This window comes from Danaus plexippus, chromosome 6 (assembly GCF_018135715.1).
Source record: "Danaus plexippus chromosome 6, MEX_DaPlex, whole genome shotgun sequence".
NCBI classification, from domain to species: Eukaryota; Metazoa; Arthropoda; class Insecta; order Lepidoptera; family Nymphalidae; genus Danaus; species Danaus plexippus.
In genome coordinates this window covers 4761082-4778441 of record NC_083540.1, presented here as the reverse complement: position 1 = coordinate 4778441, position 17360 = coordinate 4761082, and the positions used below count along the sequence as shown (strand labels likewise).

The 17360-nt window shown below is 30.2% G+C and overlaps 1 protein-coding gene across 6 annotated transcripts in view; it reads right to left on the bottom strand.

The window, feature by feature from the left end:
- The window catches only part of LOC116778772 (potassium voltage-gated channel subfamily KQT member 1), a 37267-nt gene that overhangs the window by 977 nt on the left and 18930 nt on the right, over positions 1 to 17360 (bottom strand). For 2 of the 6 annotated variants that reach the window (XM_061529839.1, XM_061529837.1), the window contains exons 8-15: positions 16996 to 17183; positions 15434 to 15585; positions 8547 to 8645; positions 6424 to 6494; positions 3616 to 3743; positions 2429 to 2525; positions 2050 to 2351; positions 1861 to 1967 (exon numbers count right to left, since the gene is read on the bottom strand). In XM_061529839.1, coding sequence (XP_061385823.1) covers positions 1861 to 1967; positions 2050 to 2351; positions 2429 to 2525; positions 3616 to 3743; positions 6424 to 6494; positions 8547 to 8645; positions 15434 to 15585; positions 16996 to 17183 — 1144 coding nt within the window. Of the gene's footprint in view, positions 1 to 694; positions 779 to 1860; positions 1968 to 2049; positions 2352 to 2428; positions 2526 to 3615; positions 3744 to 4653; positions 4782 to 6423; positions 6495 to 8546; positions 8646 to 15433; positions 15586 to 16995; positions 17184 to 17360 lie in introns of all 6 variants that reach the window. The other 4 variants (XM_061529842.1, XM_061529838.1, XM_061529840.1 and 1 more) reach the window with 4 other exon arrangements.

The following is a 17360-nucleotide window of genomic DNA, read 5'->3' as shown; positions in this document are numbered from 1 at the left end:
ATATATCGCCGTACCTGTGATGATGAAAATTTGATCCACGAAGAGCCTATAAATAATACAAGGTTAGAACAAATGCTCTATTTTACATATTAATTTAAAATATCTTAATACACATGCATGGGTTAATGTATTTAAAAGTTTTAATATATTTTCTTATTTCAACCATCCATAATTTGATATATCATTCCAGATCAATATCCTGAACTACAGATAACAGTAACACATTTAATTGTAAATTATTACAAAACATGCTTTAATGGAATACAATCAAGTTACATGACTAACAACTAAATGAAACTGAATACAGTTCACTTTCACTTACTAAATACTAACATCAATTCCGATCAAGTTAACTCATGAACCATCTAGACAACTGAAATGTTTAAATTGAATCTTCAAAACAAAATACTATAACACGCATTGTATCACTAAGACTTCGTTTAAAGATTCTTCATATATGGAATATTATCTTAATTTATAAAAACGTCACATAAAATGTATTTATGTAAAATATAAAAAGGAGAGATAATATAAAATATCTACATACAACACCATCATTATGAGCATTCATAAGGCAGGAGTGACGGGGGACAGGTTGGTACACATGAGGCGGGAAACGTCGGAATAGGGAGAGAGAGAATCTATAATACGAGTACACATTCCACACATCAAAATGGGATGTTTCAGGACTCACGCAGCCGGCGGGGGCCGATAGGAATGGGGCTCTCCCAAGATGTCGGTCAGAGAGAGGTTGACGACGAATAGTCTTCATAAGATGCTGCAATTTTGTAACAATCGCATATTTATACCTATGGCAACGACGTGTAATTGGTTAAATTAGTCAATTTTCTTCTAGCTACGACATAAAATTAAATATTCCTGAAATACATTGATTATGATCTTCGATAAGTTGTCACAATTGTGGTCTGTTGTTATAAACATAGATGTGGATGAACTGCATCATGTAAGATTATCTATAATAAAGCGGCTAAGAGTGTTAATAATAAAGGTATACTCAATTAGATTAAGTCAATCACTATTAGAATGGTTACTATAAAATTATTGCCCACAAAAATTTACCTATGTTAATAATTATAAACAGATTTGAGTCAACATACAGTAAAACTATCGACCATACTGTTTACTTTAAAGGCAAAAAAGAATAAATAGAACTGCTTGTGGTCTCGAAACAAACAAACACAATATTTTTTTTTGTTTCCAATAATAACTTTCGTTATAAAAGCTACGAAAATGTATAACGATATTCTCTACCCTGAACACCATTCTTTTAAGGTTTCGATCTTACAACATAACGTTACGTCATGACATAATGATATTCATTCTGATTCAGCAAATGTTAACAAAAACAATTTGAACAATGTTTAGGACTAAAACACGCTCATCCGTTAATGCCTTCTTTATCGATTCATATTTTCTCGGTAGCTGTTGTATAGCATTTGGTAGCCAAAACAGTGTGGAATACGTAAACATGCCTTTTTCATGTAAATCTTTATCGCCATTGACATTCTTTGTGTTAACGATATAATAACTGTATGTTAATAATACACATATAATATTACTATACATATTAAAATACCTACGAATGTTTAAGAATCGGAGTTGAAAATATAATTATCAAAGTATTAGAAAATATAATATATAAACAACTGTGGATTTGGTCGGTCGATAGTTTTGCTTTTTTTTTGATAAAAGCTATGGTTATAATAATAAGAAAAAGACGCTATAATATACAGTTTATTTGTAAAATACGTTTGTTAAAAAAGTAGGAATCATAAATATACAAAACTAAATTACCTCTACACAATAAACGACGATAATATAAAAAATGCTTTACATTACCTGAACTGTCCGTGACGATCCGCGGAGGAGTATCTTCACGATCCGTCGGCACCACAATTACCACTTCATCGTCTCTCGGCGATTCTGTACAACGGCTGGATGATGTTCTAAAATAGCATACGCATAATGACATTTGTCGTTAACTTAATTCATGTAATATGTAGCTATTTGTTATTTATTCTGTCTTACTTCACAATTACTTTCTTCCTCATAAACCTAGTGCCTAGATCAGAATATCCTCTGTTCATGGGTCGTTTATGGGGTATGGGGGGCGCGGAGGTCGGTACAGGATGTTCAAATGTTCTAGAGACAGGTGAGTTTGGTTCCGAGCACTGTTTCTCCTGTATGGCTGGACGTGTTCTCAGCTGCATCTCCCCTGATGTTCCACTCTCAGCACCTCCATCAAGCTCATTACGCATCCTCCTCGACGACCGTCTATCTTCTTCATACATCTCTAATAAGTGATCCAACTTATTTTCTATATCATCTACCTAAAATATGTTTTTTTTTGTAATTAAAATATATCTAATATAAATTTAAAACCTATGAATACGAAGTAATTACTCACTTGTCTTTCAATTTTAACTACTCTGGAAGCTAGGCTAATCTTAGATGCGTAAACATCTTTAGCCTTTGAACCTTGCTTGCCAAGAATTTGGTCTAACCTGTAAATACGGTATTACAAGATAACCAATTTTACCTAGCAAAAATAATTGGTAAGCTTTAATAATGCGATGTAGGTTTAGGTAGTTCAAATCGAAAATGAAATAATTACGAAATGGTAATTCGTACTAGATTGAGTAGACGTTAAAACATTGGCAATAATAACGTTTTGTTTACTTTCCTTTGCCAAAACCAACAATAAAACAAGAACTCCTTGAATACCGGATTGCATTCTAACTATGAAAATAATAACAATGAATTAAATAATGTAACATGATTGTTTGAAGGACTTTGAAGCTTGAAATGTTTCATTCTCATTGTATTGGTTTTATTTGTTGGATGGCGGTGTTTACGTTAGTAACGACAAATAAATTATAATTGCGTTTGGTGTGTGCTTTGACATTTGTTTGAAAATAATAAAATTTATTAAGTAAATTAAACTTTATGTCATGCTAACTGTTTATATAGTTTCATAAATACGTTTGATCATATAATGACTTCATATATTATTCTCGTAATAAAATTATTGCAAATATTCTTACGTCTGCTCACTGTGTTTTTTAATGATAAATAATGATTAGGAAATTCAAAAATTCATTTCATGCAAAAGGAAAATATGAAGCGACTGAGTTAACTCGTGTTTGTCACAAAAAAGGCCATTAAAGAAAATATGCAACCATACATTAACCGTCATTAGAAAAAAGTTGCCTAATTTATAAGAATGTCGTAACTATTTGAAGTAGATAATAATAATTTTACATATAATATATATATAATATAGAGTGTTTTATTTAATTATCTACTTATAATTATACACATTTATTATGATGTTTTAAGGTAAGTGGAAACGGACAAAACTCTTCTAATTATTGTAAAGCACATTGAATCAAAGTTTTTTTAATTAGAAATATTTATATCAATTCACTATATATTTTATAAACTACAACACCGTTAAAAGATTTAAAATAATTTAAAAGTCAATTTTATTATCAATTTTGTGAGAAAACATAGAGCCATGTATAAAGATAAACAACAAATACTCGTCAGCGGCTGCACTTCCATCACGATACGTCCTTTATCACCCGACCTCACCTGTATTGCAGGTTCTTCGTTCTGTTTAGAAGATCAGCGTGCCCCGATGAGTATTGTTCTATCACGTCTTTCACGTCGTAAGGTTTCAACGCTTCTCTAAATCTCTTGCGCGCGACAAAATACTTGAGCTATACGGAAATAAAAAATTCCTCATGTCCAATTTTAAAAGGATTTAATTAAAACAAACGTCTGTCAGGAAGCAAAACTATTTGGTTGCTCGATTGTTTGAATAGTAGCCAAAATGTCTATTTTGTCGTATCGTGATGTTTTTGTTATAACATTATAAAAATATTTTTTTATTGACCTTCCGTTTTGTGACGTTCCTGAATATTGACGGCATTCAAGGCTCAAAATGTCAGTCAAATATGAAATGTTTGTTTCTACTTAAAACGAGATCAAAGGCTGTCTATGTTGATCTTGGATGAAAGAAGTTTGACAAAATGTGAACAATGTTTTACAATAATTATATGTATTGGCCGTAGTGAGAGATAGTCATGCGCGATATTGAAGGTTCTGATCTATACCGCAATCAATATTGGTAATGCTGATGTGGTAAATATTTATTTATACCTGATGGTGGTAATTTTATTTTACAAACACGAATTACCATGTTGTTCCACTGAAAATTTTTCATTACTACACGCTACTGATAGAATGTTATAACTTTTTATGTAATTGAAAATTTTCAGTAGTTATAATATATAACGTATAAACTTTATAATAAAAACTCACACAAACTACAGGAACAGCTACTTATTGAGAATGACATAGATATACTAGAGATATAAAGAGGTTCAATCTTCTACAGAGACTTAAAGAAAGTTAGTGTATGTTCCAGTCGAGAAAAGGGAAAGGTAACTTGTAAGAGGTGGTGCAAAGATTTTTAAAGAACTCACTGAATAATTTTTAACATAGAAGTACAAATCTATACGGATAAAAGAATCATAAGAACCATTTAAATGAATATTAATTAAATTTATATTATTACTATTGGTTTATACGTATAGATTTATACTACTGGGAGCCCTGCAGTACTACCTAGTCTGGACGTTTTTCACTCGCCCCAGCAGATCGACGTGTCCAGCGGAATACTGTTCTATAACGTCCTTTACGTCGTAGGGTTTTAACGCTTCCTTAAATTTACGTCGAGCCACAAAATACTTCATCTGTCAGAATTTCATAATTAATACTTGAATTCGATCTTCAGATATTTTTAATTCATTTATTATGATCTTGTTAATATAGTCCCAAAATATTTTGCAAGGACATATGTATACAGTTTTGCTTTTAACATTTGAACTTATACTTAAATATGCGAATAATATTAAAGAAATGAAGTCATGCAGTCTTTTATAAGCTCACGGCTTTGGCAACATTTTATTTATTTACCTCCCACGAAAATAAACCGATTAGTTTCGATCTTAAATTTGTAATTTATTACCCTAATAAGTATACTAATTACAAAACATCTGGCGCATCGGCTTTACGCGGATAGAAATAGTGTACAAGACCAAGGTTTGTAGTTTGGCTAGAAAACTAATTGTGGATCGCTGAAACGTGAAAGTGAGTTCAGTGTTGCTAAAGTTGGGTCAATCTGCGAACTCTGGATGTATTGTAAACATTTAAATAATTCAGTGAGGCTCGATGTTTACTTCGTTTTGCTCTTTCACCAATCTCATCAATTATGTAAAGGTTAGAAGGTGAAGTTTTTTTTTATTTAAGAACAACTTAAAAATTCTCTGCCTCAACGAACCCCATTTATTAGAAGTGATATTGCTTGTAAAGCGCCGAAATCTGTAAGGGAATTAGATAATACGTTTAAATTGCCCATAATTTTCAGAACATGCGGTGATTTTAAAACCGAGAAATAATTTATGAGGGACCTAGCGTAGGGCGGGAAGATGTGGTATTTTTTGTAACGATAAATTTCCATTGAAAATAAATAGCTATTAAATAATACATACATATATTTAAGAGTGCTATAAATATTATGTAGATTGTGCTATGTAAAGTTAAAATTTATTTATTACTAAATATCTATAATATTTTTTTTAACGCGGTCGGAGCCAAATCTCTTGTGTGGGATGTTAATGAATATTTGGGTTTAGAGAATTTTATTTTAACGTTTTCCAGAATGTTTAAACTCAACTCTGACTGTTACTGACATACATTTGCGTCATTACATTGAGAAATAATGTTGAAAATTATTAAGCATTTTCTACTCCTATAAAAAATTACGAGTCCACAATATTGATGTCTGTAATCTACCCGAGCACTTATAGTTTACCTTTTACATTACGTATAAAATATAATAAAAACATCGCCTGTTCTATTCCACTCTTTCATATTATAGTATATCTGCAGCGAAGTAAATATGAGTGTTCGACCGTGTGAAAATTAAGAACAAGAAATTGTTCACTCTTCCAAGATCATGTTAACAGTTTTAAATTTTGAGTTCTCAGTTTTAAGCTACTACAAATCACAAATGTCGTTAGTCTTTTATAAGCAACTTTTTCACACCACGACCTTAAACAACTATTCGACTCTATTTATACATAAAAAAACAATAAAAATTTCATATGTATTAGTAATGATGTTAATTTTTATTACTATTATGTTAATTTTACTTTCACGAATACGCCGCAGTAAACACTGGTTTTATTTAAAATGTTGATTTGTACACAAATTTGAACTTAATTGAAGTACTGACATAAGGCTTTTATTATATTAAAAGGTTTAATTAAACTCCTTTCAGTATATATTAAAAATAAAATATTTTAGCTTAAATTAAAATGACAATGTACGTACCTTTCTTATAAAACGGATGGCAGCTTTGTGTCGCGAAGTCAACGTGACGCAGCGCGGCTCCTCGTCCTCGTCTGCATCAAAACGTAATATTCAATTAAACTTCTGAAACAAGATAATGGACTCGGATCGCGGCCCCGGGGGAGGACTCAAGTACTATAATATAGATGTTCGTTTAAACTTCCTTCAACTCGCACAATCTTATTGCATTATTAGCACAACCCCATTTTTAACCAAACAAGCTCCACTTAAAGTCTTGATTTGAAACTTTTCATCTTTTCATCATTCTCGATACTTTGACAATCGGAACTTTTCAAAGAACAGTATGGTTAATTTGATGTTTCTTTTTATTATTCTTTTCTATAAATGTATTTTGTTTAAATAACAATCTGTTGAAAACAATCTTAAGAAGGCAATTTTAATTGTTTTATTTTATTTATTGTAGTTTATCATGAACAATTAAAGAACTTAAAATATTTAAATTGTATGTTAAGCTGTTTGGAACAGTGAGGAAGTCTGCCTAAATAGACACAAGAGTATGCTGCTTTTGTAAGCTATTTGTAAATACTCGTTATAACAGTTACAATATAAAGGCAGAATATCAAGTACATTTTTACATTCGTCGTTTCGTTACGACCCAATTTAGTCTTTAACGTCATTAGGTATAAAAAAGCGGTTCAGACGTGAAATATTTTATGAAAATTGGCACAGAGTGGTTCATTCCAAAATAATTAAATACTTAACTAGCGACTCGAATATAGTACTTATTCTATTTTCGGAATAAATACAACAATATATAAATTTAAATATATACATATATATATATAATTTTCTATATATTTTTAGTGTCGGCAGAGAGTTTGCTATGTAAAAATATTTAAAAACAATGCTTTTATATCATTATTTTTAATTATTTTTTATGTCAGTTTTGTGGGTTTGATTACTTATAATTTTTAATTTATTAGATATATTCATTAGGAAACTTAGATAGGTTACTTCATGTACAGGTTTTTCAAAATGTGGGTTTTCTATTCATACGACATATAAATACTGTAAACATAAATTACACTGAATAAAGAGTTTTAAATTATAATTATTTCGATACATTTGTAATAAGTACATAAAGGATCATGTTTATTAATATAAAGTTATGTAAATCAGTTCATCATCTACTAAATTTTAAGTAGAATCCGAAGAGATTTTTCTTATACACGATAAAATCTTCCATTACAAAAGGTTTAAAAAGTGACAAGCTTTACACAAGAATGAATCTGCTTTACGATGCTTGTTACATTGAAATGTCACACAAGGTTTGATAAATAAGGAAACAATACATGACAAACACACATACAAAGATAGTAAACACAAATAAACACAAGTGTTACGTTGTCATAAAGACGACCTTTACCTCATAAATTATGCTCTCGTTTGCGGAATTCATTGCTCGTGTTGAGGTGTTGTTCGACCGAGCGATAGAGCTCTTAAGGAAAAAAGAGTTTTTATACAAAAATATGCCTTGAAGCTGAAACACTACAAGCTTACGTAACAATGTGATTGATTAAAAAAAATCTTGTTTAAATATAATGTTAAAACATTAGATGTTAACATAACGTACCAGCCATCCATAGAATAGTTTTATTAATATTTTACACGTATTTATTGAAAATAGTTAAACAATATCAAATATATACATTTATATTATTTATAGGTTAATTATGGCATAATATTAATATTCACTTAATTACTTATTATAGGTAATTACTTATTAGTATCCTGACACAGGGTGCTCTCTAGGGCCATCGAAATGAAGGGCTTGTATCACATAGATTTCTAAGTCAAGCATTGTTAAAATGATACAATTTTGTTAATTAGGAACTAGCAAGCTAAGGATTCATACAAACATTAAAACGGTTTCCATAGTTTGATGTGATATACCGTCATGAAGTGGTGAGTTAGAGTACAGAACTACGTAATGAAATGACAACTACATTTAACGACGCTGTCTCCACACAATCTAATAACGTTTTAGTCATTTACTACTCGCAAGCGACAGTGAGAGCATGTCTTCAGACGAAGAGGTTTTCTTAGATAGAAAGACAACTATTTTTAGCCTCTTTAGCTCTTACCGTCGGAGTTTTTCTTGGAGAGCGCCGTCTCCGCCACTGAGTCCTCGCTGTAGGAAGGGTTGACGGCTCGATTGCGCCCTGATCGGCCATTCGTCGCGCCTGCCAACCCACACACACGCTCACTTCAACACTGGACCTATTCTTGTCGCATCTATTCAATTCAATGATGTTCCCAGTGTATGTCGTGATATTTGAATACCAAATTAATTGCTAGTTTCATTAATAACACGAAATAAACGTCACTTAAGGCAATGTCGATTCCTATCAATTTCGCCCGCCTGTCAGTTCGTTGTCGGTTAACGTTCATTCAGTAAATGTTGCTCCGATAGACAAGATAGTTGAGAATCTATTCAATATTTTAGAATTCTAGTTATTTTAAGCTATGATGAATAAATGGAAAGTTATAAAAAAGTATCACTTCATGTTTACATACGTAGAGCATAAGTTTTTCAGTCACTTTTTAACATTAATAGTGTTATTATCAACGAATTTTTAAAACGTGAACCATAATAAAAATTATGTTACCATATTAAAGTGAACATTAATTTCATTAAATATGATTATTTTCTTGTTCTTATACAAATTTTGTAACACAAAACAATAAACAACAATTAAGAAATTTAATGGCCAAGGAAAGCTTAATTCGGAAATTGATTAAAGTTCTATGATGTAGGTACGTTCTAAGTTTGGTAATGTTGTTAAATGTTCTTAATTGTTTTGTCTGCATTGATAATAACGTACATAATATGATATACATCAATTATTTACTTTTCCCTCAATGTTTATATAACAGTGGGTAGAAAAGTTTTTTCTTCATAGCTTCATTTTATTACAACAAATAGTTATTCATAAATATAATTACTCGTATTTTCATATTATGAGATTAAGATATTTTAAAGATCGTCTAGAAAACTGTTGAATACTTTATACCAATTTTTATTCATATATTAAAGTAAGTAAAAGAGATTTGTATTTTTGAGCTATTAATAATAATAAAGATATTTAATTTTTTAACGAACGTATGTATTTGTTTGTGCTATTTTTCTTAATATTGTTTTGTAAACAGTTATACTTTTAGCCTGTTTTTTTTTAACGCCATTGTCCCTAATGTACTTTTTTAATATGTCAAAAAATCTATAATAAATATTGGCAGAAAAAAATTAAATAAGCCTGAACTGTACAAGATTAATACAAAATATTTGAATATAATATCAACTTAACGTATACTAGGTTTGAATTAAACATATTAAATCATCTTTATTTTCTTTTTAATATTTCAGTAATATTTTTTAACCTCAAGCTTACCCTAAAAATCATAATGGAAAAGCTATTCATAATTTAATATATCTTGTAGGTTATGGTTACGTAGTGTTATTGAAGAAGTTCGTGTTTTATGTTACATATATTATATTAATTAATTGTCTGTGATAAAGTAAAGCGTTATTTGTTTCCTCCGTTTCTTGTTTGCGTCTTTACTATCTCTATACGATTTATATACAGAGGAGGAGGGGTAATATTCCTTAACATCAGTTTATTATGTTTATTGTAAATTTATCTTTACTTAAGTCTATAAAAAGCAATATATATATATATAAAGAAATTAAGTACACCTATTTAGATATAAATTTTTAATGCTGCAGCTAAGAAACACCTAAATAATGAGGTCAATGCAGTGGTTGCCACTTAATGTCTAAGCAAACTATCGATCGATTTGTTATCTCTTTCTTACGTAGGTATAGCTTTTTGAAGTTGTGAAATATAAACAAGCTCCACACATATTACATTCATTGAATCGTTTTTAATTGAAACACACTACCCAGGTATTTATTGCCACTTAATAATAGCAATTAGGAAGCGTTAACCTTTAAGCGCTTTTTAAATATTTCATTTTTTTTCACGATGAGTTGGAACAATTGAGCCTTCAACGATTTTGATATGGAATAATATAGCTAAAGGTACACAGAATATCTTGTGTATTTTACAATATTAACACTGAGGATAGTTGTGTTAATATAAAATAAGTTTAAGCCACTAATTTTTAATATAGATATGTTATTTGTAGAAGTAGAACATTGTTAATTAGTTCAACTGGAGTTGTGGTTGCTTATAATTGTAGACTGTCGCTGTTGTCTTTCATAAAGAGTACCACTACGTAAGCTTATGGACGGCTTTTGTTCCGCAAATACGAGAGCCTTTTATAAATGCTAACATACTACTTCATACAAACTATACTGAAGTGTTCTTTGTTTACCAAAATATCACAAAATATTTATTAAAGTTTCGTAGATACAAGATAATAACGTAATAATTAAAAACATATTATTCGACTGATATGACAATTATGCATTTGCATAACTTATTTTTTTTTATCAAAGGAAGTTATCGTAAAATCAAAATGAATGAATATATAAAAAATGTTCCAACAGACCTTTCCATGTTCCTTTCCAAAAGTTCGTTTTCATTATTTTCGTATTTAATATATACATTTTTTTTTTACAGAATGAAGGATCGTACTTTAAAAAACGTTTATGAAGTTAAATCAAATTGTAAACTTTCTGCAATATTGAAAACGAGCGGTACTTATCCATTGGGTTTGTGAATACGTTCGGTATTCCTTTGTCAGTGTTTAGTATTTAAATTGAAAAGTGAGATACGTGTGCAATCACTCGGATACAGTTTTCAGACGGGGATAAATTTTTCTCTGACATTTCAATTCGAGGTCATAAAATAACGCTGACACATTTCGAAGCGATGTCGTAAGAATAAGGCCAACTGAGGGTCAAAAAACAGTTTATCATAGAATAGCACTAGACTTGTAAAACGAATCATTTATATTTCAAATGTAGGTTATATTCCAGTTTCGTAAATATCTATTTTGTTTCAATTTCTTTAAACCTTAATGAGATCTAAGACTTTCGCGAGTTTTATTCATTTAAATGAAACTAATATTATCGGATGTGGTACGCATACGCGGATATATTACGGCAGACGAGATGCCCGTGATCACGGTTGCTGAGAAGTAAGCGAAACGTCGCGGTCGGGAGTATGTACTTTAAAAAAAATAAAGCACGCGTAGTATATCCGAAAAATATTAGTTTCATTCTTTAAACCTTTATATAACATATAAAATATTAAAAAATATTATATATCAAGTTTCGTTATATTTATTTCTGTTTATAATTTAGGATAATATGAGTTATTATGAGACTTAAGCAAACTTAAGCATATAGTCAAATAATATTAAGTATTACTAGAGTCTGCTGTTTGTCGTGTGTCAATTAATTTGTATCCTATAAATAATCTTATTTAAAATAGTCCTTTAGGTTTTAACCTTAGAGTTCATAGCATTTTATTACATTTCACTTTCGCATAATTTTAAATATTTGAAACTGAATTTTAATGTTTATGATGAATAATTCCAGGTCTTAAAAAAGGGTATAAAAGATATTCTCACTTTAGTATAAAAAACTTTATAATTGTTCTTTATGTTCTTTGCCGTATTTTAATAGACTTTTAAAAAATTTCATTATTATAATTATGACTTTTTGCAAGTTTTTATCTCTTGTTTGCATCAGCTGGATAAGTTTCGTAGCGAATACTTTAATATCTGAAATTGAATACGAGGCAATCGTTATATATGATATGATTTATATGACTTATGACAATGAGTTCATGTTTTTAATAAAACATTTACAGTTCGCTAAAAATATTTAAACAGTGTCTGGAATATTTAGTGTTCATAAATAAATAAGAAGTAAAAAAAATTACAAATTCTGTAACAACTGTGTGACGGGTCTACTGAACTAAATATATTCTCTTTTCAAACACCATCGCTCATTATATCTTTGTAAGAAATGCTAGTTCGGAATTGCAATTCAGAATTTTTACTTTTTTCCTGGGAAGTTATACGAATTTAAGGGGCAACGAGACATAATAAGTTATGAGAGACGGATACTTTATTTCCTTTTAATAACAAAGATTAATGGTTTCGCATTCGGATATTAACAAAATAATAGTCAGTTGTAAGTTATAGATAAAGATATAACTTCGAAACATACAAATGAATGGAAAGTAAGAGTTACCCGAAGAGAAAGTAAGCAAACATTTAGAAAATATTGTATATTACTCAAACGAAAATTTATAAATTTATATACAGTACATTTAGTTTTAGAAGGATTGGTAATTAAAATGTTAAAAGGGAGTTATTCACTATACTATGAAGAAAAGGGACAGATGATTTATTTAGATTTAAAATAAATAGCAAAAATCTTACTGTTGATTGAAAATTAGAAAATTTTGTATTTGTAATTTTCAGTATTGATTCAAATCTATGAGCGAAAAACCACTGGTAGAACTCATACTCACAGCATATAATATTAAACATACAGTAACTTAACTAGTGCAGATAATAGCTTAACTACCTTAACATAATTTACATGTATTTAAAAACACGTTTCTCATAAAACATACAGACATTTAGACCACACATTGAATGTAACTGTGTTCTTGTCTTCATACGTTCTTTAATAAGATTGTAGATTAGGAATTTAAATAAAATAAGGAAGATCCATTTTTTGTTCATTAAGTTCTCAATGACACGAAAATTTAAATTAAATTGAAAGTACTCAAATCAAAATTTCTGTCAGATTAATATTTCTATTAAGATTGAAGCTCAAGTGTGTTTATTGAGTTAATCATATTCGTAATAACATTCATATATGCACTTTTTATATTATCTGTAACTCAATATTGTCACACCGAAAAACCTATAACATTTTATGATAGCATGAGAAATATTATGTGTAGTATGCTCGTAGAGGCCGCCAGGTGAATATTATCAGAGGCGATAAAATAGAAGGATATTACAATTATATAACATCAGAGTTAATATTTTTGACCTCTGATATATAATATAATAAAATACAACTGGCCAGAAATGTAAAAAGCTATAGAAGACTTTTAAAATTAAATTCGTCACTAAAAGCGAAGAAATTAAAGTACCTAATAGTCAAACCTATTTATACTTCAAATGAAATATGTAATAAAGGTTCATAAACGCAGAGTATTTTTTAGTAAGTGAAGAGAAAATATTTTCATAAAGTTAGAACATTAAATTAACGTCTTTTTTAAAATCTATTTCAGACCATTTCTAGTAACATGTATGTATATAATATGTATACAAATGCTAGTACCTCTATATGATCTTTGTAACTTTTAAGTACCTAAGAGATTATTGTTTAGCTCATTCAGAATATTAAGTCATTGTAAGATTATTTACACTAAAATGATAGATTATGTTTTTCTTTCGTCTCGCGAAAAATATGAATATTTTTTGTAATAATATTTAAGTCTACATTCGATTGATTGTTTGATAGAAACAAGTCAATTTATCGTCTTGCTATTCGCCTGTTTCACGAGATATTTAAGATTCAATAACAATAGCTAATAATAGAGACAGGCGGACGTTGATTTATATTACGCGTATGTGTAAAGTTCAATTATTGTTAGTTCATGTATATTTTGGAATGAAAATATTAACTATTTTAATAGGGTTTTAAATAATTTACATGACCCTATTGGCTAGTTCACATGCATAACAAATGCAAAAGCAGTGTTACTTAGATATTTTTTGAAGATTTTGTAAATTTAATGAAATAAAAAAAGTATAAGCTTAAAAGAAAGCCATTCCAGTAACAATAGGTACGCTAAGTCACCTTATATTTTTTTTCTTATAAATTCGATGTGTAAACCGCGCACTATGATGCTAAACGAACGCATGGTATGCATTCCTTATAAAATAATCAGTATTTATTGATGTCTACCTTAGCACTTACGCGGAAGCGGTTATAAACTTGTAGAAGCTACTTTTGTTTACGTAGGTTTTATTTGAAGCTTCTGGTTGCAATGGTATTATTTGTCTTCAAAGCGATTTCTGAACTACGCGGGTGCATTCTTATTTCAAAAAGTGAAAAAAGAAAAAATAGAAGGGAGAATATCAGCAATCGTGACTTGAGCTAAAAGACGCAGCAATTTTTTCCGGATATTGAATATGTAGTCCGGTATCAATAGAGCTACGTCGTTTATATATTCGCTTTTCGTGTATTCACATGTCTGAAAAGTTTTAACTAGTAAGAATTAATAAGAAACGCAGCAAAATTTATCGACTGTAATTGTCATGCCATAGTGCCCTCTAAAAGATGAAGAATAGAACCTTGAAAGCAGCTTTTCCAACAATGTAGTAGACAACACGCATGGTCCCCGCTCGTTGTACGATTATCTATGGAACAGGGCAATATAATGTCACGCTCCATTTTAACAATATAATTATCATGTTGTTACAGAGCACTGCGGAAATAATCTGTACATTATAATCACGGGTTGAACTGTAGGTAAATTCGTGTCTGTTGGAATCATAAATTGTATTTAATATTAATAAACCGTTACCTAGTGTCGCTGTAACTGTTATGAAAACCGTCGTGCCGTCATGATTGACCTAAACTATCATGTGATAACATACATTAAAAAGCTGTTAGGTTATTATTATCTATTATGATATAGGTGATATTTGAGGCTAAATGTTTTTTTTATCGTATTAGATAAAAAAATATGATCAGCGTTTGTTGAGCATCAGTGTAAGTTGCTACAGTATACATGAAGTATTTCAGTGCAACTAGTTGTTGTTTACATTTTCTAATATGTGCGGTACAAAAGTTTGTAGAAGTTACATAGTATAATTGTGGCTGGTACTTATTGTTATATAATAAAATGTGGTTAATTAGAATAATTAACATATCGTTAAAAAAAAGTGTAAGCTTAACAATAATTAAACACTTATAGGAGGGTGAACACGGCAGCTGTGAGTGATTTAATTAACATTAAAAGCTTACCAAGGTTTTCAGCACTGGCGTTGACGTCGTATCGATGTGCGGGCTTTGAGTGCGGCGCAGGGGAGTGCAGTGAAGTACTTTTGTGCCGTCGGATTGTCGGCAACCGCGACACAAAGGACGCATTGTTCTTGAATGATGCACTCATCACCCGACTGTCAAACGTTATTATTGTCATTCATTTCCCAGTTTAGGTTAGAGATAACCTAAGTGCGAGTTGTTTCAATCAGCTAAAGAGGAACACGGTGCCAATTATACTACGTCTTGCTGTTGTTCGTCGCAAATTTTCGGGATTTAGAAGAAAAAGACTTTTAAGAAAGCAACAAATGTTATAAACTAGATTTTGCTCGCGATTCCGACCGAGTAAAAACTTGAATTATTCTCTGCTACTACTTCCACTGAATCCGAACTGCACTTCATGGTTCCACCGATATGGTTTTGGGATTTGGGTTGGAATCAATATAGGGATCGCGGTCGGAAGAAAAGGCAGCTTATGTCTTTTTCCGAGGCTCCATCTATCTTTATTCCAACATTTATCAAAATCGGTTTAGCGATTTAGGTGTGACAGCGTTAAAGACAGACAGAGTTCCTTTCGCATGTACAATTAATAAATAGAGTATAAAGACTATTCTAAGACATTTATTGAAATTAAGTGATTTGATGATTTCAATGACAATTCTTTTCACAATGAAATACTAAAGACTAATATTAGGTATATTATGTTGATAAAAAATTTTGTCAAATAATTCATTATTAGGTACCAATTCTAAATTTCTTATACTTTTTATAACTTCTAAATAAAATGTCCGATTGCCATGAAACAAAAAGTATTTTACTTCTATATAAATACCCTTGATAAAATTTTGCTTAATTTGGATAGCGATTAATATTAAGATTCACATTTAACTTTGTTTATTAATTTAGACAATTTAAAAAATTCTTTGAACACAAAAGCGGATATTGTACTAAACTATGATAGTCAGATATATACAATTTTCAGATCTTAATGGACGTACAAACTAGTAGTACATTTAATTGTATTGTCAACAATTTTTCCTTCGCACGCATAAATAGGTTTTTGATTTTACACCTTCGGTTACAAAGTAGCAATTTTATTACGGGTCTCTAATTTTTTGAAAATAAATTATAGACTATATGATTTCTCGATAAGTGGTCTATTCAAGACTGAATGAATTTTTCAAATCGGATAAGTAGTTTCTGAGATTAGCCCGTTCAAACAAACAAACTCTGTATCTTTACAATATTATTATAGATATGGGCCATAATGAGCACATTGTTCCAATAAAGCATAGCTTTCATTACAGAATCGTTGCCGAACTATATAGTACCGAATTTAAGCGTTATAACGTTTTTGTATTATTATATTGTGGCGTATTTTGCTGTTTAATCTCTGAGTTTGTTTATCACAGAATTACTTTATTTATATTTATGGATATAAGAATATTGAAATTTGTAAAAAGTCACGAGCAATACGAACATACTTAATTGTATGTTACTTTTTGTATATTAAAATATGAGCTTTGGAGTATTATGTATAAGCCTACCTTGTTTGCGGACTAGGGAGAGGAACTTGATGTATTTTCCAAGTAGCTATGCTCATAGAGTGCTCGTCCGCCGCATAGCACCGCCATAGTGCCTGAATGAGGGTAGCCGCTGGCTGACGTCTCCTTATCATATGCTTCTGACGTTGTTGTTGTTGGACTTTTAAAGCGAATCCTGATCCTAAAATACCCTAGAAGTGAAATAAAAATGTGATTCTAGATTTATTTTTAGTGAAAATAAATTTAATATCTATAAATTTTCTCAGCTTGTTGTATTTCAAGACACACAGATTCGATTGGCATCGCTAATAAAATTAGATCGGTAGCGAGATCATGTGTTACGAACTATCTATAAATATTTCTGTTAC